The following is a 21,106-nucleotide window of genomic DNA, read 5'->3' as shown; positions in this document are numbered from 1 at the left end:
AACTGAACCAGCTTGTTTGGTGCAGCCAAGGAGGAATGTTTCCAAGACTTCTCCAAGGCAAGCCAGTCACTCTGGCAGGCTGCCAGTGAAAAGTGGATGATATGGTAATAAGTCTCTCCCTTCACTTGTGTCTAGACTCTCTGACCTTGCAACAGTGTACTCCTTGACTGGGAAAAATAATAGACATGGACAGCTGAAGTCTCTTGTAGAACCTCAGTCCCTGTGGATGCACAAAAGGCCAAGCTGTGAGCACGGTGGGCAAGGCCCTCCGCCATTCATCACCAGTGAGTCTCTTCCTTCATGGTAATCACTTGTAGAATCATACAGCACAGAAATAAGCCGTTTGGCCCAGCTGGACTATGCTAATACCATTTTGGTCCCTATCGTATTGTGGCATGGTCAGCGTAACGCTTTACAGCATCAGCTGTGTGATCGAGGTTCAATTCCTGCTCCGTCTGTAAGAAGTCTTTATGTTCTCCCTTGTGCTCCTTTTGCAATACACAGGAAGTGCTGGAGAAGCTCAGCAGGTCAGGCAGTGTCTATGGATGTGAATAAACAGTTGACGTTTCGGGCCGTGACCCTTCATCAGAGTTTCCTTTGGGCGCTCCAGTTTCCTGCCACATATGTGTCAGGATCAGTAAGTTGTGGACATGCTCTGTTGGCGCTGGATGCTTGGTGACACTTGTGAGCTGGTCCCAGTGCATCCGTACATAAACAATTCATGTGACAAACAAAGCTCATCTCTAAACCCTTCCTCTCCATGCACCTGTTCAAGTACCTTTTAAATGTCACTAATGTACCTGCATCAACCACCTCCTTATTCTACATACTGACCACCCTCTCACCTTAACCCGGGTTAAAAGACTGAGCACATTCTTGCTATCTATACCTCCTCACCCTCCCCCCTGCTACAAATTTGTAAACCTCCATAAGATCATCTCTCAGCCTCCCTCGCTCCAAGGATTAAAGTCTCCGCCTGTTCCAGATCTCCCTGTGACATTTTACTCATGACTTAGACCATAAGACGTAGGAGCAGAATTAGGCCATTCAGCCCATCAGATCTGTTCCACCATTCCATCATGGCTGATCTATTATCCCTCTTAACACCATTCTGCTGCCTTCTCCCCGTAACCTTTGATTACCTGACTAATCACAAACCTATCAACCTCCTCTTTAAATATACACAATGACTTTGCCTCCACGGCCATCTGTGCCAATGAATTTCACAGATTCACTGCCTTATGGCTACAGAAATTCCTCCTCATCTCTGTTCTAAATGGATGTCCCTCTATTCTGAGGCTGTACCCTCTAGTCCCACACTCTCCCACTCTAGGAAACATCCTCTCCATGTCAACTCTATCTAGACCTTTCTATATTCGATAGGTTTCATAGAATAGTACAGCACAGTACAGGCCCTTTGGCCCACAATGTTGTGCTGACCCTCAAACCCTGCCTCCCATATAACCCCCCCACTTTAAATTCCTCCATAAATCTGTCTAGTAGTCTCTTAAATTTCACTAGTGTATCTGCCTCCACCACTGACTCAGGCAGTGTATTCCACGCACAAACCACTCACTGAATAAAAAACTTTCCTCTAATATCCCCCTTGAACTTCCCACCCCTTACCTTAAAGCCATGTCCTCTAGTATTGAGCAGTGGTGCCCTGGGGAAGAGGCACTGGCTATCCACTCTATCTATTCTTCTTATTATCTTGTACACCTCTATCATGTCTCCTTTCATCCTCCTCTCCAAAGAGTAAAGTCCTAGCTCCCTTAATCTCTGATCATAATCCATACTCTCTAAACCAGGCAGCATTCTGGTAAATCTCCTCTGTACCCTTTCCAATGCTTCCACATCCTTCCTATAGTGAGGTGACCAGAACTGGACACAGTACTCCAAGTGTGGCCTAACCAGAGTTTTATAGAGCTGCATCGTTACCTCGCGACTCTTAAACTCTATCCCTCGACTTACGAAAGCTAACATCCCATAAGCTTTCTTAACTACCCTATCCACCTGTGAGGCAACTTTCAGGGATCTGTGGACATGTACCCCAAGATCCCTCTGCTCCTCCACACTACCAAGTGTCCTGACATTTACTTTGTACTCTGCCTTGGAGTTTGTCCTTCCAAAGTGTACCACCTCACACTTCTCCGGGTTGAACTCCATCTGCCACTTCTCAGCCCATTTCTGCATCCTATCAATACCTCTCTGCAATCTTCGACAATCCTCTATGCTATCTACAACACCACCAACCTTTGTGTCGTCTGCAAACTTGCCAACCCACCCTTCTACCCCCACATCCATGTTGTTAATAAAAATCACGAAAAGTAGAGGTCCCAGAACTGATCCTTGTGGGACACCACTAGTCACAACCCTCCAATCTGAATGTACTCCCTCCACCACGACCCTCTCCCTTCTGCAGGCAAGCCAATTCTGAATCCACCTGGTCAAACTTCCCTGGATCCCATGCCTTCTGACTTTCTGAATAAGCCTACCGTGTGGAACCTTGTCAAATGCCTTACTAAAATCCATATAGATCACATCCACTGCACTACCCTCATCTATATGCCTGGTCACCTCCTCAAGGAACTCTATCTGGCTTGTTAGACACGATCTGCCCTTCACAAAGCCATGCTGACTGTCCCTGATCAGACCATGATTCTCTAAATGCCCATAGATCCTATCTCTAAGAATCTTTTCCAACAGCTTTCCCACCACAGATGTAAGGCTCACTGGTCTATAATTACCCGGACTATCCCTACTACCTTTTTTGAACAAGAGGACAGCATTCGCTTCCCTCCAATCCTCCGGTACCATTCCCATAGACAACGAGGACATAAAGATCCTAGCTAGAGGCTCAGCAATCTCTTCCCTCGCTTCATGGAGCTGTCTGGGGAATATTCTGTCAGACCCCGGGGACTTATCTGTCCTAATGTATTTTAACAACTCAACACCTCCTCTCCCTTAATATCAACATAATATCAACATGGAGGGGATTTCAATGCAATCCCCCTCATTCTGCTAAACCCCAGTGAGCGCAGGCCCTGAGCCTTCAAAAGCTCCTCATATGTTAACCCTTTCATTCCCAGAATAATTCTTGTGAACATCCTCTGAACCCTCTCCATTGCCAGTACATCTTTTCTTAGATAAGGGCCCCAAATCTGCTCATAATACTCCATGTGGCCTGACCAAAGCCCTATTAAGCCTTCTATCAGGACTTGGTTACGACTAGTGGGTCCGCTGCTCTGCATCATGGAAGCTTCTGATTGATCATGTCCATTAAAACATACAGTGAAATACATCGTTTGTGTTAACAACTAGCACACTCAAGGGCGTGCTGGGGGCAGCCCACAAGTGTTGCCACACACTCTGGTGCACACATAGCAAGACCACAATGTTCAGCAGAACAATACAAACAACAACAACAACAAAACAAACCCCTTTCTGGAGTAACAATAATTTTGTTCTAATTATGTGTGTGCTTACAAATGACAATAAATGATCTTGAATCACATCTGAAGCACCAACAGCTAATTACCTAAATACCCTAACCCTATTGCCAAGGATGTCACCTTCACCAATTATCACCCCTCCTTGACTGTAATTCCCATCCCACCTCCTACCCTGGAGAAAATCCCAGTCCCACCAGGATATAACAGGAAAATTCCAGTACCTGTGGGAATTGCCTATGCCAGCTGGAATTCTCAGTCCTACAGGAATTTCCAGTGCTTGCAAGAACTCCAAATGGGATTCCCAGCAGAATCAGGAATTCCAAATCCCAGAAGGAATTCCCATCCTAGTAGGAATTCCCAGCACCTGTAGGAATTCCCAATCTCACCAGAAATTCTCAATCCCATTTGGAATTTCCACTGTCAGGAGGGTATGCTAATCCCAGCTAGAAATCCCAATCCCAACTCATGTTCCCAGTATGAACAGAAACATCATCCCAGCAGGAATTCCTAGTGCCTGCTAGGAGGGTACGCAGATGCCAGCAGGGTTTCCCCAGTGCCTTCAGGAATTCCCAGTCCCAACAAGAATTATTGCCAGGAGGGTACCCAGATCCCAGCAGGAGCTATTGCCAGAGGGTATCCTGATCCCAGCAGGGAATTCCCGGTGTCATGATACCTCCCATGATAACGACCGAGGTCTGGGCTGCAGCCGGCGGTGCGGTGGGCGGGGGAGGTGGGAGGGCGCCCTGCCCAGTGCGGGGCTGCTCGCTGCTAGCTATTCTGGGCGGCCGGGCAGGCTAATGGAGAGGCGTGATGTCAGGCTGACTTCAGCGGCTGGGGAGCATAAATAGAGCGGAGCTTCCAGAGGGCAGACAGACACTGGTAGGACACCGGCCAGACGGGGAGAGGATCGATCGATTGATCCACATACACAGGTAGGAACGGGCCCGGGAGACGGACTCTGGGTAACACGTCTCCTTACTGCCGAAGACCCCCTTTCCACACCCAACCAGGAATTAATACGACGGACCCGGGCACCTTTCTTCTCTCTCTCAACGCGTTTCTTCCCCTTGGTTTGCGGACCCCGAGGAATCTGTTAATCCCGTTTTAATCGCTGAAGGAGAGGAGCGGAGTTGGCCGCGTGGGTTGTCGGAGCGGGGACGTTGATGACTCGGAGACGGGGAAAAGATTGCGATCCCCGGCTGCTCGAAGAAGCTGCGAGCGCGGCTGGGGGAATGCACTTCGCAACGGAGGGAGCTGCTTCTGACGGGAGAGGCGGGTTGCCCAGGCTTTCCCGAGGCTGTGTCGAGCAGGAGCCTTCCTCCCTCACTGGCGCTGTCCCCCTACCCAGGGAGGCAGTCTTCTCTGGCCCCCGTCTCTACCCTCTTCGATTATATGTCCCCGCAGTAAACATGCTCTGTCCGGTAACATCTCCCCGGCACCGCTCTCTGCCTCGTACCCCAACAGTTCCTTCGACCTTCAAGGGGTTCGGAACCTATTCTTCACCCCTCCCCACCCCGTCTTTCCTTATTCCCCTGTTTTCTCCCGAAGACGATGCCTCTGTTCAACTTGACCCCCCCCCCCCACACACACCACCCATAAATGCGTGTCCTCTGGTGTTCGACATTTCTACCCTGGGGAAAAGATTCTGGCAGACTCTGTCTCTAGGGGTCACATAGGGGTTTTATCGACTTGCGATTGAGACTCCGATCGCTTCCTAGACCCATCTGTGTGTGTGTGTGTGAGAGAGTGAGAGAGAGAGAGAGAGAGAGAGGCAGTGAGAGAGATAGGCAGTGTGAGAGAGAGAGACAGTGAGTGAGAGAGAGAGGCAGTGTGAGAGAGGCAGCGTGAGAGAGAGAGAGGCAGTGTGAGAGAGAGAGATTTGATGAGGTATGTAAAATTATGAGTGGGGGAATCCTCATTAAGGATTAAAGTTCTGGGCGCCAGATCCCCAATCCATCTTTCCCTATAGGCGCTGTTCGAGTTTCTCTCGGCAGTTTGTATTCCTCCCTCTGTGTCTCAGCTTTTGACCAGGTGACCCACCCGTCTCTCCTCATCCCTGATATGTCCTTAACCACCCCCCCCCCCCGACATGTCCTTAACCACCCACCCCCACTCCCTGCTGCACCTGGGGTGGAGACGACGAACGTGGCCGGCCAAGCTGGCCGTCCTTCCCGGGGACTGGGCGGTGTGGAACGGGAGCACGGGTGAGCTTCCTCACCTCGCCAAAGACAGTAACTCTCGGCACTTCCCAGGCCGGCCGACGGACCACACGCTCGCTCTGTGTGGGGAGGCCATTCGGCTAGCAGTCAGCCGGGGAACCGCGACCCTAGATCAGACCGACCAGTCGCAGCTCCGGCAGGACTTGTCCGTCTCAAAGGGAGCTCCCTCGGCGCGGCGCTCCCTCACCCCTATTTTAGTCACTGCTGAATTTTTGGTTCGTTTATTATGGAGAACACCAGTCCAGCGGTACTGCCAGTTGTTTGTCGTTGGAATCTGGGGATTGGGTCCCTACACCAAACGCAGCATTACGGGCTCGGAAGGGATCTCTCCTCAACCTCTAATTCTATCCTTCCTGTTCCCTCCCCACTCCCTCTCCCAACATCTCTTCTCCTCTCACCCCTTTTGTCCTGTAATCCCACTACTCCCCCTCCCTCACCTCTCCCCTTCGCTCATCTTCACTTTCCCCTTCCCTCTCCTCTCCTCAACACTCCCTACCCCATCCTCACCCGTTTTCCCTCCCTCTCTCTTCCCGACTCTCCCTCCCCCTCTCCTCCCCACCCTCACGGACTCTCCACGCTCTCTTTTCCTCTCCCTTCCCCGTTTCTTCCACCCCTCTCCACTATCTCTTCCTCTTTCCTCATGCTGCTTTCTCTCCCTTGCTTCTCCCCTCTCCTCCTTCCCTCTTCCCTCGTCTACCGTCGCTCTCCCTGCCCTTCACTATCTCTCGCCCTCTCCCCCAATCCTTCCCCTCCCTCGCTTTATTCCGTTTCCCATCCTCCCCGATTTCTCTCCCTTCGCCCCCCCTCCACTCAATCCGCTCCCTCCTCCTCTCTCTCGCTCCCCGCATTCCTCCCCTAACCCTCCTGTCTCCTCTTCCCCTGTCCCCACAGAGCGGACAATATGACGCTGAACCGGACGGACCGAGGCCGCGCTCTGGACAAGCGAAGGGGCAGCACGCCGTTACACGTTCATCAGCTGCACCGGCGGAGTATGCCGGTGGACGAGCGGGATCTGCAGGCGGGGAACGTCTGTCCGCTGTCCCGTCGCTCCGGGCAACCACATCCCGGCATCTGGACCCCCGGCTCCTCGGACTCGGTCACCTCCAGCGGCAGCGAGTCCTCCAGCCCCTACAAGGTGATCCTGCTCGGGGGCCACGGAGTGGGCAAGACCACCCTAGCGCGGATATTCGGGGGCGTGGAGGATGGCGAACCTCAGGAGGCGGAAGGAAGAGGTGGGTGTGGAGCAAAGCGCTGGAGTGGGGAGAGGAGGGGAGAATGAACGGGCGAAATGGAGGAGGGTAAAGCTGGAGAGATGGGGAGGGGAAGGAGATGGATGGAGGGAGGTGGAGGAGGGTAAAGCTGGAGAGATGGGGAGGGGAAGGAGATGGATGGAGGGAGGTGGAGGAGGGTAAAGCTGGAGAGATGGGGAGGGGAAGGAGATGGATGGAGGGAGGTGGAGGAGGGTAAAGCTGGAGAGATGGGGAGGGGAAGGAGATGGATGGAGGGAGGTGGAGGAGGGTAAAGCTGGAGAGATGGGGAGGGGAAGGAGATGGATGGAGGGAGGTGGAGGAGGGTAAAGCTGGAGAGATGGGGTGGAGGGAGAACGAGAAGGATGGAGGAGATTTATTGAAATACAGCGTGCAACAGGTCCTTCCAGCCATTGGAGCCACTGCTTTAACCCTGGCCTAATCATGGGACAACTTACAATGACCAATTAACCTACCAGCCGGTACATCTTTGAACTGTGGGAGAAAACCAGAGCACGTGGAGGAAACCCACATAATCATGGGGAGAGTGTACAAACTCCTTACAGAAGATGGAGAGATGGAGGGAGGAGGGAAAGTTGAGAGATGGAAGAAGGGAGGAAAGGAGGGAAGAGTAGATGGATGGAGGGAGAGAGGGGGTGTAGAGATGGAGGGAGGTTCGTGTGTGGAAGAAGGGGCAGGAGAGTCAGGGAGGAGGGGAAGGAGAAACCAGAGAAAGAGAGGGGCAGCAGGAGGAGGGAAAGAGAGAAAAGGGAAAGAAGGGGGAGAGAGAGGTGTCAGAGGAGGTAAAAATACTGGGACCTGAGTTATAGGGAAAAGGTCAATAGGTTAGGAAATTATTTCCCTGAGTGCAGGAGAATGAGGGGAGATTTGATAGAGGTGTACACAATTGTGAGGGGTATAGATAGGGTAAATACAAGCAGGTTTTTTCTACTGAGGTTGGGTGAGACCAGAACTAGAGGTCATGGGTTAAGGGTGAAAGGAGAAATGTTTTAGGGGAACATAAGGGGATGGGCTTCATAGAGAGAGGTGCGTGTGTGCAATGAGCTGCCAGTGGAGATGGTGGATGCTAGTTTGATTTCAACATTTAAGAGAAATTTGGAAAAGTTCATGGATGGGAGGGGTATGGGGGGCATTGGCCATGGTTTGTGTCAATTGGACTAAGCAGATTAATAGTTCCACACAGACAGAGAATGAGAGAGACGTTGTCAAGATGGAACAGAAGAAATGGGGAGAATATTTTGTGTGATGGTGTGGGACTCGGTGGGGAAGCTGCAGGTGGTTATGTTTTCCGTTCCCACTGCCCTTGTCTCTGCTGGTGTTTGTGGTTATGTGTGAGGGATGGGTTGTTGAGTCAGACTAGGTGAGCAACGGCAGTTGCATCTGCAGCCACGGTGTGCTGCTGGTGGAGGAAGCGAGTGCTTGGGGAGCAAGATTTGTGAACAATGTTGGAACTGTGAGAGAGAGGGAGGGGAGCAGAGAGAGAATGGGAAGGGGGCAGAGAGAGAGAGGTGAGATAGAGAGGGGGAGAGGCAGGGAGAGAGGGCGGAGAGGGGGGCAGAGAGAGAGCATGGCAGAGAGAGAGAGGGGGTGAAATAGAGACGAGGAGAGAAGGGAGCAGAGAGAGAGGGGTGAGACAGAGAGCAGGAGAGAGTGGGGGCAGAGAGAGAGGGGGGCAGAGAGAGAGGAGGGCAGAGAAAGAAGAGAGGGAGACAGATACAGAAACAGAAATAGCTAGAGGAAATATGGAAAGCGCCCTGCATAATGGGACCCGGTGAATGTCAATATGGCAATAGGGGAAAAGAGCGTACATCTGCGTGCCCAGACTCGGGAAGGTATCTGTGAACTCCTGGTGGTATTGGCTATCCCAGGGAGAGCTGTGGTCTGTAGTCATTCCCCACCCACAGTCTCACTGCTGCTGTCATTAACTTACCACCTGTGCCACCGAGAGCCCAACCTCGATCCATCTCCCTGATGTGGGCAGGGTGAATGTAATCACTGTAGGTGACTCTGGCAAGGTTTGGCCCTGGCTTCTCAGAGAAACCAATGAAATCAGGAGGATGAGGGGTGACTTGATAGAGGTGTATAAGATGATTAGGCAATAGAGTGCACAGCCAGAGACTTTTTCCCAGGGCGGACATGGCTAATGCAAGGAGGAATAATTTTAAGGTGATTGGAGGAAAGTATAGGGATATGTCAGAGGTAACTTTTTTTTACACCGAGAGTGATGGGTGTGCAGAAACTACTGCCAGGGGTGACGATAGAGACAGATACATTAAGCATAGTCTTAGATAGGCATATGGATGATAGAAAAATGGAGAACTCTGTGGAAGGAAAGGGTTAGATTGATCTTAGAGTAGGTTAAAAGGTCAGTACAATATTGTGGGCTGAAGGGCCTGTACTGTACAGTAATGTACACACAGGAGATTCTGCAGATACTGGAAGTCTTGGGCAACTCACACAAAACACTGGAGGACCTCAGCAGGTCAGGCAGCATCAACGGAGGGGAATAAAGAGTCGATGTTTCAGACTGAGACCCTTCATCAGTACCGGGTCAGCATTTTGTCTGTGTTGTTCTATGTTCTCCATATTCTAGAAGAAAGCCAAGTATCCTGTCCTCTCCTCCTTCCTCCGACTGGGGTTTCCGCACACACTGTTGCAGCTCAGTCATGCTGGAAACTTGAGCATTTTATTGACGGTTAAAATTGGCCCTGATCTCTCCATCTCCTGAGGCTGGGCAGTAAATTGCAAAGTTTGCTGGAGATATTAATAGAACCCACTGCCTGAGATCAGGGTTTCCCCAACAGCTACTTTAATCTCAGCCGTAAATAATTGATGGACCTTAAACAGGATCTCTTCAGTGATGGAGAGATGGAGACTCCTACATAAAACAGCCTCAGTCCACAGTGCCTGATCCCATTAATCCCAGTGGAATATTTGCAAATATCTGCACTTATTTCAGATTTTCAGCATTTTCTCCTTCTGGTAAATGTTTTCTTCCTCCCCCTTCCCTCTTCTTCAATTCCCCACTCTGGCCTCTTATCTCTTCTCCTCACCTGCCTATCACCTCTCCCTGGTGCCCCCCTCCTTCCCTTTCTCCCATGGTCCACTCTCCTCTCCTATCATATTCCTTTTTCTTCAGCCTTTTACCTTTTCCACCTATCACATCCCAGATTGCCACTTAATCCCCTCCCCTCTCCCATCCACCTAGCTCTACCTTCAATGTGTCGTCCTTCCCCTCCCCCAACCTCCTTATTCTGGCCTCTTCTCCCTCCATCCCTCCCTGATGAAGGGTCTCAGCCTGAGATAGTGACTGTTTATTCCTCTCCATAGATGCTACCTGACCCGTGAATTCCTCCAGCATTTTATCTGCAATGTTTTTTGCTCAATTTTCAGAATCAGAATCAGGTTTAATATCACTGATGTACTGTGGGTTGTGAAGTTTGTTGTTTTTCAGCAGTAGTGAAGTGCAATACATGAAATATCAATTACAATAAGAAATGTAAAAATAAATTAAGTAAGTAGTAAACTAGATAAAGAGAGCAAAAATTTTGGTTTAATTAAAAAATTAACTTGACTTTGCCCAAGTTGCACAGTGGGAGGAATATTCTAGAAACAGGTCAGGAAGGCAATACACATCAAAGTTGCTGGTGAATGCAGCAGGCCAGGCAGCATCTCTAGGAAGAGAACTGCAACCCTTTATTCCGCATTCTCTTCCTAGAAATGCTGCCTGGCCTGCTGCTTTCACCAGCAACTTTGATGTGTGTTGCTTGAATTTCCAGCATCTGCAGAATTCCTCGTGTTTGCAGGAAGGCAATGGGCATGTGGTGCAGCCAGGGTAATCAAAGACCCACCCACCCCGGATATACTTTCATCTCCGCTCTTGTATCAGGCAGAAGATACGAAAGTCAGAAAGCACGTACCACCAGGCTCAAGGACAGATTCTCTCCTGTTATAAGACTACTAAACAGTTTCCTTTTTCTTCATAAGCCCATTAGCCCTACTATGTTCGGGGTGCTGACATTGCCCCCAGGCTGCTGACAGCAGCTCGTCAGAGGCCTCTGTCCTGGGCCGACAGAAGGGTGATCAGCCCTGTGGCTTCTGCTTTCACCACACAACTTCATCGGTCTTCCAGGCGAAGATCCTTCCTCTCCCAGGGATGAGGTCCTTGGAGCTCCTGTTGGTGTTCCTGTAGCTCTGGGTTTTTACAGGATGGGATTGCCAGCCCCATGTCCAACCCTCTTCCTTCCGCAGTCAGGCTTGAGAACGTCCACGGCAGAGTTAAATGCTTCCCTCGTACAATAAATTAGACTCTTAACCTCACAATCTACCTTGTTATGGCCCTTACAACTTGTTGCCTGCCTGCACTGCACTCTCTCTGTAAATGCAACACTTTATTCCGCATTCTGTTATTGTTTTCCCTTGTCCTACCCTGATGCACAGTGTAATGATCTCTATGAATAAACTTTTCACTGTATCTTGGTACATGTGACAATAATAAACCAAATTACCACAATCCTCTGGTTGAGGGTTTACAATAGGTTCTAGTCCATAAGATAGATGAGCAGAATTTTGCCATTTAGCCCATCGAGTCTGCACTCTCATTCAGTAGTAGCTGATTTATTATCCCTCCAAACCCCATTCTTCTGCCTTCCCTAACCCTAACTCCAACTTTTGATGCACTGACAAGTCAAGAACCTATCAGCCTCCACTTTAAATATACTCAATAATTTGGCCTCCACAGCCATCTGTGGCAATGAATTCCACAGACTGAACACCCTCTGGCTAAAGAAATTCCTCCACATCTCCTTTCTAGAAGTATGTCCTTCCTTTCTGAGGCTGTGCCCTCGGGTCTTAGACTCCCTGACTATAGGAAACATCCTCTCCACATCCACTCTATCTAGGCCTTTCAATGTAGTCGCTGAGATCACCACTGTGTGTCTTGGGAATGGCTGGGTCTAAGCCCTGGAATTTCCTCTGCAAAGGCTCTGAGGGCACACCTTCACCAGGAGGACTGCAACAAATGAGGAAGGTGGGACACCCCTATCTTCCTGAGGGCAGTGAGGTGGACCATGATGGTTGTCTGTGCCAACGATGCCAGATCTTGAGGATTCCACTGCATGACTGGGATCTGACATTTGGTTTGTGGTATGCTGTGAGGAAGTTGCAGGAGGGGATCAGTGGGATAGAGACGGGATAAGTAAATAGGTGAAGGCCACAGATGGATAAAAAATGTCAGATCTATGGTTTCAAAGGGTGACAGATGGAAGGGACAAGTATCCTTTTGCAGGAGCAGTGCAATCACCCAAGTTAAGTACAAGGCTCTATTAAGGTCTTGTCTATTGGTGGGCCCTTGGGTGGTTGTAGAGGCCAATCCAAGATCCATATATTCTGGAGCAGTGTGGGCAGGAGTAAGTGGTGGCCATGGTTAGTGGCCGTGTTGCCCTCAGAATCAGGATCAGGTCTAATGTCACCGATATGTCGCAAAATTTTCTGTTTTGTGGCCACAGTACAGTGCAATACGTAGTAATAAAAACTATAAATTATGATAAGAAATACTATATATAAATTTTAATTAAATAAGTAGTGCAAAAAGAGAGCAAAAAAAAGAAAAAATTAGTGATTGAATCACAAACAAGAGAAGATCTGCAGATGCTGGAAATCCAAGCAACACACACAAAATGCTGGGGGAGCTCAGCAGGCCAGGTAGCGTCTATGGAAAAGAGTACAGTTGATGTTTTGGGCCGAGACCCTTCGGCAGGGCTGAGGGGAAAAAAAAAAGATGAGGAATAGATGAAAGAGCTGGGGGGAGAGAGGGAAGAGAGAACCACAAGGTGATAGGTGAAACTTGGAGGGGGAGGGATGAAGTAAAGAGCTGGGAAGTCGATTGGTGAAAGAGATGCAGGGCTGGAGAAGGGGTTGTCTGATAGAAGAGGACAGAAGGCCATGAGAGAAAGAAAAGGAGGGAGGAGCACCAGAGGGAGGCAATGGGTGGGCAAGGAGATAAGGTGAGAGAGGGAAGAGAGGATAGGAATGGAGAAGTGGGTGCATTACTGAAAGTTCAAGAAATTGATGTTCATGCCATCAGGTTGGAAGCTACCTAGACAGAATATAGGGTATTGTTCCTCCAACCTAAGTGTGGCCTCATCGCGACAGTGGAGGAGGCGATGGGTAGACATATTGGAATGGGAATAGGAAGTGGAATTAAAATGGGTGGCCACTGGGAGATCCCACTTCTTCTGGCGGATGGAGCGTAGGTGCTCAGTGAAGTGGTCTCCCAATCCATGTTGGGTCTCATCGATATATAGGATGTCCCAACAGACTCACAGGTCGCCTCACCTTGAAGGACTGTCTGGGCTCCTCAATGGTAGTGAGAAAGGAGGTGTAGGGACAGATGAAGCACTTGTTCCGCTTGCAAGGATAAGTGCCTAGAGGGAGATCAGTGGGGAGGGATGAATGGATAAGGGAGTCATGTAGGGAGTGATGCCTGTGGAAAGCACTAAGTGAGGGAAAGGGAAAGATGTGCTTGGTGGTGGGATCCTGTTGGAGATGGCAGAAGTTTCGGAGAATTATGTTCTGGATGAGGAGACTGACGGGGTGGTCGGTGTTGACAAGGGGAACCGTATCCCTGGTAAAGTGGCGGGAAGATGGGATGAGGGCTAACATGCATAAAATAGAGGACATGCGATTCAGGGCAGCATTGATGGTGGAGGAAAGGAAGCCCCTTCCTTTGAAGAAGGAGGACATTTCCTTCATTCTGGAATGAAAAGCCTCATCCTGAGGGCAGGTGCGCTGGAGATGGATAAATTGAGGGAAGGGGAATGCGTTTTTACAAGTAACAGGGTGGGAGGAGGTATGGTTCAGGTAGCTGTGAGAGTCCATGGGTTTGTAATAGATATCAGTAGATAAGTTGTTTTCAGAGATAGAGACAGAGAGATTGAGGAAGGGGAAGGAGATATTGGAAATAGACCAGGTAAATTTGAGGGCAGGGTAGTGTTGGAGGCAAAGTGGATGAAGTGGTTGAGTTCTGCATGGGTGCAGGAAGCATCATCAATGCAGTTGTTGATGAAGCGTAGGAAAGGTGCGGGACGGTCACCAGTGTAGGCTTGGAATGTAGACTGTTCCACATAGCTGACGAATAGGCAGGCATAGCTGGGATCCATGCAAGAGCCCATGGCTATACCTTTTGTTTGAAGGAAGTGGGAGGAGCCAAAGGAGAAATTGTTTAGAGTGAGGACAAATTCCACTAGGTGGAGGGGAACTGGTTGGGTCTGGTGTCCAGAAAGAAATAAAGAGCTTTGAGGTCTTCCTGGTGGGGGAATAGAGGTGTATATGGACTGGACATTCATTGTAAAAATAAGATTAAGTGGGGGCCAGGGAACTTGAAATCATTGAAAAGATCCAGAGAGTGTGAGGTGTCATGGATGTAAGTGGGAAGGGACTGAACAGAGTTGAGGTATGCAGATATAAGTTCTGTGGGGCAGGAAAAAGCTAAAACAATGGGTCTACCTGGACAAGCAGGTTTGTGGATCTTGGGTAGGAGGTAGAAACGGGAGACGTGGGGTGAGGTAACTATGAGGTTGGAGGCAGTGAATGGGAGATCCCCAGAGTCAATAAAGTTGGTGATGGTGTGGGAGACAATGGCCTGGTGTTCCTTAGTGGGGTTCTATTCGAGGGGTAAGTAAGAGGAGGTGTCTGAGAGTTGCTTCTGGGCCTCAGCAAGGTGGAGGTCAGTACACCAGAGTACTACAGCACCCCGCTTATTTGCAGGTTTGAAATTTGCAGATGCTAAAAATCAAAGCAATACACACAAAATGCCGGAGGAACTATGGAAAAGAGTAAGCAGTCAACGTTTCGGGCCGAGACCCTTCATCAGGACTCATGATGGGCCTCGGCTCGAAACATCAAAAAAAGTAGTGAGGTAATGTTCATGAGTTCATTGTCCATTCAGAAATCTGATGACAGAAGGGAAGATGCTGTTCTTGAATCGTTGAGTGTGTGTCTTCAGGCTGCTGTACCTCCTCCTTGATGGTAGCAATGGGAAGAGGGCATGTCCTCATGTACATCCCTCCAGGACTTGGTGCGTAGTATCAGCAGCAAGGTAAACGGTAGGTTGTTCTTTATCGTAAGAAGGGTTGAGTACAAGAGTGGTGCCAGGAAGGGCTAGGCTGTTTGATGACATCAGCACTAGTGTGCTGCAGTATCTGTCATCCAACTCTTGGAAACTCTCAGATGGACACATAGATGAAAGGAAAATGGATGGCTTAATGGAAGGGGAGGGTGAGATCAACATTGGAGTAGGTTAAAAGATTGAAATAACATTGTGGGCCAAAGAGTCTACACTTTCTGTAATGTTCATTGTTAGAGTCATGGAACACTACGGTACAGAAACAGGCCATTTGGCCTGCCTAGTCTATGCTGAACTATTATTCTATCAAGACATCTTGCTTTGCACCTGGATGATAGCTCTCCATGGCCCTCCCATTCACGTACTTATCTAAACTTCTCGTAAATGCTGAAATCAAAACCACATTCACCACTTCTGCTGCAAGGTTCTATATTGTACTCCCAGTCTAAATCCCACCTTCTTTTTTCCAGGAGACACTTTTGACAGATCGATCATAGTGGATGGGGAGGAAGCCAATCTTCTTGTCTTTGATATCTGGGAGCAGGTTAGTTCTTGTTCTGGGTTGTCCCAGACTCACCACAAACCTCTCATTGCTGCTTTCTCATTCCCCTCATATGGCTCCACGTGGTCTTTCTACATACGCCATAGTTCTCACTGCCTCAGTAAAGCAGCCAGCATAAATAAAGTCCCAACTCCGGCGACTCCGGATACTTTGTTCATCACACGTACATCAAAACATTCGGTGAAATCAGTCATTTGGGTCAACAACTAACACAGTCGGAGGCTGTGCTGGGGGCAGCCTGCAAGTGTTACTCTGCTTTCAGCGCCAACATAACTTGTCCACAGCTTTCTAACCTGTACGTCTTTAAAATGTGGGATGAAACTCTTAGGAAACCCATGTGGTCACAGGGAAAACGTAGAAACTCCTTACAGATGAGGTGGAACTGAGCCCCAATCGCGGACATGTAAATCGCTATATAACCACTCTGCTACTGTGCTTTCTCCATATCGCTATATTCTACATTCTGGTTTTATTTTGCATTACTTTCATACTTAGATTGAATGACCGCTCTGTTAGATACCTCCTGTACCTAATAAAGTGGCCACTGAGTGTATGTCCGTGGTCTTCAGCTGCTGTCGCCCATCCACTTCAAGGTTTGATGTGTTGTGCATTCAGAGGTGCTCTTTTGCACACCATTATTGTAACATGTGTTTATTTGAGTTACTGTCGCCTTCCTGTCAGCTTGAACCAGTCTGGCCGTTCTCCTTTGACCTCATTAATAAGGCACTTTCACCCACAGAGCAGCCACCCACTGGATGCTTTTTGTTTTTTTTTGCACCATTCCTTGCAAGCTCCAGAGACTGTGGAACAAGTATATCCCAGCTGTTCATCAGTTTAAGAGATAGTCAAATCACCCCATCTGGCACCGGCAATCATTCCACAGTCAAAGTCACTTAGATCACATTTCTTCCCCATTCTGATGTTTGGTCTGACCAACAACTGAACCTCTTGACCACTTCTGCATGGTTTTATGCATTAAGGTGTCACAATTCAGAGTTCAAATCTGGTATCCCCCGTAAGAAAGTTTGTATGTTCTCCCCGGCGAGAACGTAAAAACTTTCCTCCAGGTGCTCCGATTTCCTCCCACTGTCCAAAGATGTACCGATTAGTAAATTAATTGGCCATTGTAAATTGGCCTGTGATTAAGCTAGGGTTAAATCGGTGGGTTGCTGGGTGCACAGCTCAGTGGGCTGGAAAGGCCTGTTCTGCACTGTATCTCTAAGGAAAACAGTCAATAAAATGAGAATCTTTTCATTGTATCGCAGTGTACGTGAACAATAATCCAGTGACTAATTAAACCCTTTGCTCACCCTTCAAGGATGACACTAACTGGATCCGTGATCACTGCATGAAGCTGGGAGATGCGTACATCATTGTGTACTCAGTGACCGACAGGGTCAGCTTCGAGAAGGCTTCTGAGCTGAGGATCCAGCTGAGGAGAGTGAGGCAAACCGAGGACATTCCCATCATCCTGGTTGGGAATAAGACTGACTTGGTGCGGTCCAGGGAGGTGTCAGTGGATGGTGAGTTTCTGTCCCACACTCCAACATTGGGAGGTCAGTGTTCAGCCTGAGGGAAGGGTCTGAGTCCTGGGGTGATGTTCTCAGAATGGCCAAAGTGTTCAGATCCTCCTGAGAGGTTGGTACCTTCCAGACGTGTGAATATCTCCTAGGCCAAGGAAGGACTGTGATAGGAAGGATGCGGAAGGTTTAGAGAGAACAGAGGTGATTTACCAGTACGCTGCCTGGATTAGAGAGCATATTTTTCGAGGAATGTTTGATCGAGCTAGAGATTTTCTTTTTGGAGTGAAGGAGAATGAGAGGAGACTTGATAGAGTCATATAAGATGACAATAGGCATAGACAGCCACAGATCTTTTACCAGGGCAGAAATGGCTAATATGAGAGGGCATAATTTTAATGTGTTTGGAGGAAAGTCAGAGGTAGGTTTTTTACACAGGGTGGTGGGTGCGCTGAACACACTGCTAGGGGTGGTGGTAGAGGCAGATGCACTCGGGACATTTTAGAGGCTGTTAGGTAGGCACATGGATGAAAGAGAAATGGAGGCTATATGGGAAGGAAGGGTTAGATTAGGGGTTCCCAACCTTTTTTATGCCATGGACTAATATTATTAAGCAAGAGCTCTCCGGATCCCAGGTTGGGAACCCCTGAATTAGATTGATCTTGGAGTAGGTTAAAAGTTCGACGCATATTGTGGGCTGATAGGCCTGTAATATTCCATGTTTTGTGACAGCTATTGCTCATCCCTGGCATTCGTGGGGTACACGGTCGCCATATTTGGGTGGCTACAAAGGTTGGATGTGTCACTGGTACTCTTCTGATCACTGGCACAGTAAAGTGCTCGGCTAACCCTACAGTTAGTACAGTAAAGTAGCATAGCGGTTAGAGTATCGCTATCACAGCACTGACGATCAGTGATAGGGGTTCAGTTCCCGCCACTGCCTATAAGAAGTCTGTACATTCTCCGCGTTGGTTTCCTCCGGGTGTTCCCGTCTCCTCCCACAGTCCAAGGACATAAAGTACAGCTGCCCCCAACACACCCTTGACTGTGGTGGTTGTTGACACAAGTGACGCATCTTGCTGTGATGAAGAAAGCTAATCTTTAATCTTTGCAATGCTGAATGGGCTTTGTGGTTTCTCTGCAGAGGGCAGGTCCTGTGCCGTGGTTTTCAACTGCAAGTTCATCGAAACGTCGGCGGCGCTGCACCACAATGTGCGCGACCTGTTTGAGGGCATCATCCGCCAGATCCGACTGCGCAGAGACAGCAAGGAGGACAATGAGAGGCGGCTGGCAAACTCCAAGCGGCGGGAGAGCGTGGGACAGAAGGCCAAGAGGTTCCTGGGCCGGATCGTGGCCAGAAACAACAAGAAGATGGCTTTCAAGCAGAAGTCCAAGTCCTGCCACGACCTGTCTGTCCTCTGAGGCAGACTGCCGGCCTGACAGCAGCCATCCTGTGTGTCCTCGAGTGCATGTGGGGGTGGGGTGTGGGGAGGGGTGGGGGTTGCGTGAGATGTTGTTGCTCAGAGTTCATTTGGAACCAGCTGTGCAACATGGCTCTGAAGACTGAAGTGAAAGATTCTGCGCCCTCCATTGCCATGATGAGGCCGTACTCAGGTGTGAAGAGCAGCACCTCATATTCTGAAGAGTAGCCTCCAACCTGATGGCATAAACATCAATTTCTCTCTCGTCCCTCCTCCCTCTTTTTTTTTCCATTCTGGTTCTCCCTTAGCCTTTTCTCTTCACCTCTCGTATCAGATCCCTTCTTCATCGCCTTTTACCTCATCCACCTATCACTTCTGAGCCTCTTACTTCATCCACGCTTCTCCCTCACCCGGACTCACTTAACACTTGTCAGCTTGCCCTCGTTCCCCTCCTCCTCCCTGCTTCTCTTTCTGGCTTCTTCCCCCTTTCTTTCCAATCCTGATGAAGAAAGGTCCTGCCCGAAACGTCGACTGCTTATTCCCCTCCACAGAAGTTGTCTGTATGTCAGTGAAGAGCCTATAATTGGTGCTGGGACAGTGCCGGTGTGTGATGGGTAGGGGATCAGCGGAGGGAAGTTGCGGGGCATTTTTGGAACCGGGGGTTACGCTCCCTGGAAAGGGGAAGTTAAACAGCCCCAGCCATTGATTTCCTGAAGTGGTGAGACATTGTGGGTAATTACACATTGCGTTTGTGAGCAGATTTTATTGGAATTAGACAGAGTGAGTGGAAACTAAAGGGAGGTCACACCTGTCTGGCTACATGTGACGTGCGCAGGCTCGTACATCACTATGGACGCCTGATCATGGAATGATCAAAGAACAGTTGGACAGCTGTGAGAAACAAAGTAATAAATGAGCAATAAGACATAATTACTGCGGTTCACAGCTATGTCCACTCTGGTTAATTTCTGTTTAATATTACTGTATTCAAATGATTTCCTAACTGTTTACATATAAATTTTTGTATTTAAAATAAAATTTATTTGACATTGCAAATGCGTATGCTGATTTTTTTTTAGTAGGAAGAACACTTACAACATAATGGGGAAAACGGTTAAATTTCAAGATGATCGGCAAAGCAGTAGTTTCTATGCTGATGTTAATCCAGCCCCCTCTCCCACACCATCACCCAGTGACTCCTTTCCCCCAGCACCCTGTGTCACTGACTGTATCCCCACTGACATTAATCCACCCCATCCCTCCACACCGTCCCGCAGTGACCCCTTTCCCACAGCATCCAGTGTCACTGACTGTATCCCCACTGACATTAATCCAGCTCCCTCACACCGTCCCGCAGTGACCTCTCTCCCCGTGCCCTGTGTCACTGACTGTATCCCCACTGACATTAATCCACCCCCATCCCTCCACACTGTCCCGCAGTGACCCCTCTCCCCCAGTGCCCTGTTACTGACTGTATCCCCACTGACATTAATCCACCCCCATCCCCCGACACCGTCCTGCAGTGACCCCTTTCCCACAGCATCCAGTGTCATTGACTGTATCCCCACTGACGTTAATCCAGCTCCCTCCATACCGTCCCACAGTGACCCCTCTCCCCCAGTACCCTGTGTCACTGACTGTATCCCCACTGATATTAATCCAGCTCCCTCACACTGGGGAAAAGTGTGAGCCCCACACTCCTTGGTTATCTTTGCCCAGGGCCATCCTGGTAAATTTGGTGGTCCTGATTGGAATCACTGGTAATGATCTTAAACAACAGCAGCACATCCAACACCCTGATGTGCTAGTTCGTCGCTTGAGGATGATCCGTATATTATGACCGCATACCAACCCCTTTCATGGGTGGGAGATGAGTCCAGTCAGTCTACGGCAGATCTAATGGATCCCACAGACACTATCTTACCAAGGGCAGGTCTGTTGTCCTTAGTGCCCTGGCCAGCACTTCCTCAGTACATAGCACTCTTTACTCTCTGTCTCTCTCTGTATCTCTCTCTCTCTCTCTCTCTCTCTATCTCACCCCCTCCCTCTCTCACCCTCCCTCTCCCCTCCTCTCTCTCCTCCCCCTCTCTCTTTCTCCCTCTCTCTCCCCCCTCCTCTCTCACCCTCCTCCTCTTCCCCCCTCTCTCTTTTCTTTCTCTCTCTACTATGGGTGGAAGCTCCCACTTGCTTCAAAAAGGCAACAATCATACCAGTGCCAAAGAAGAGTAATGTAGGCTGCGTTAATGACTATCGCCTGGTAGCACTCACATCGACAGTGATGAAATGCTTTGAGCGGTTGATCATGGGTAGACTGAACTCCTGCCTCAGCAAGGACCAGGACCCATTGCAATTTGCCTATCGCCACAATAGGTCAATGGCAGATGCAATCTCAATGGCTCTCTCCACGGCTTTAGACCTGGACAACACAAACACCCATGTCAGGATGCTGTTCATCAACTATAGCTCAGCATTTAATACCATCAATCCCACAATCCTGACTGAGAAGTTGCAGAACCTGGGCCTCTGTACCTCCATAGAA

General features: G+C 49.2%; 1 protein-coding gene across 1 annotated transcript; it reads left to right on the top strand.

Annotated features, from left to right (window-relative positions):
- Positions 1–4,276: 4,276 nt before the first annotated feature.
- Positions 4,277–19,616, top strand: rrad (Ras-related associated with diabetes). The gene is made up of 5 exons (XM_072279989.1): positions 4,277–4,384; positions 6,563–6,903; positions 15,535–15,608; positions 16,945–17,149; positions 18,291–19,616. The coding sequence occupies exons 2-5, from the start codon at positions 6,573–6,575 to the stop codon at positions 18,566–18,568; spliced, it is 888 nt and encodes a 295-aa protein (XP_072136090.1). The 5' UTR covers positions 4,277–4,384; positions 6,563–6,572; the 3' UTR covers positions 18,569–19,616.
- Positions 19,617–21,106: the final 1,490 nt, after the last annotated feature.

The sequence above is a fragment of the Mobula birostris genome, chromosome 15 (genome assembly GCF_030028105.1).
Source record: "Mobula birostris isolate sMobBir1 chromosome 15, sMobBir1.hap1, whole genome shotgun sequence".
NCBI classification, from domain to species: domain Eukaryota; kingdom Metazoa; phylum Chordata; class Chondrichthyes; order Myliobatiformes; family Myliobatidae; genus Mobula; species Mobula birostris.
Note: the sequence above shows the minus strand (reverse complement) of the source record. Positions and strands in the feature narration are given on the sequence as shown.

Bases quoted from the DNA above. Each gene is read 5' to 3' on its own strand.
- rrad (XM_072279989.1), top strand. From the start codon at position 6,573: ATGACGCTGAACCGGACGGACCGAGGCCGCGCTCTGGACAAGCGAAGG. The intron at 15,609-16,944 runs GTTAGTTCTTGT...TCACCCTTCAAG, and splicing joins TCTTTGATATCTGGGAGCAG to GATGACACTAACTGGATCCG. The intron at 17,150-18,290 runs GTGAGTTTCTGT...GTTTCTCTGCAG, and splicing joins CAGGGAGGTGTCAGTGGATG to AGGGCAGGTCCTGTGCCGTG.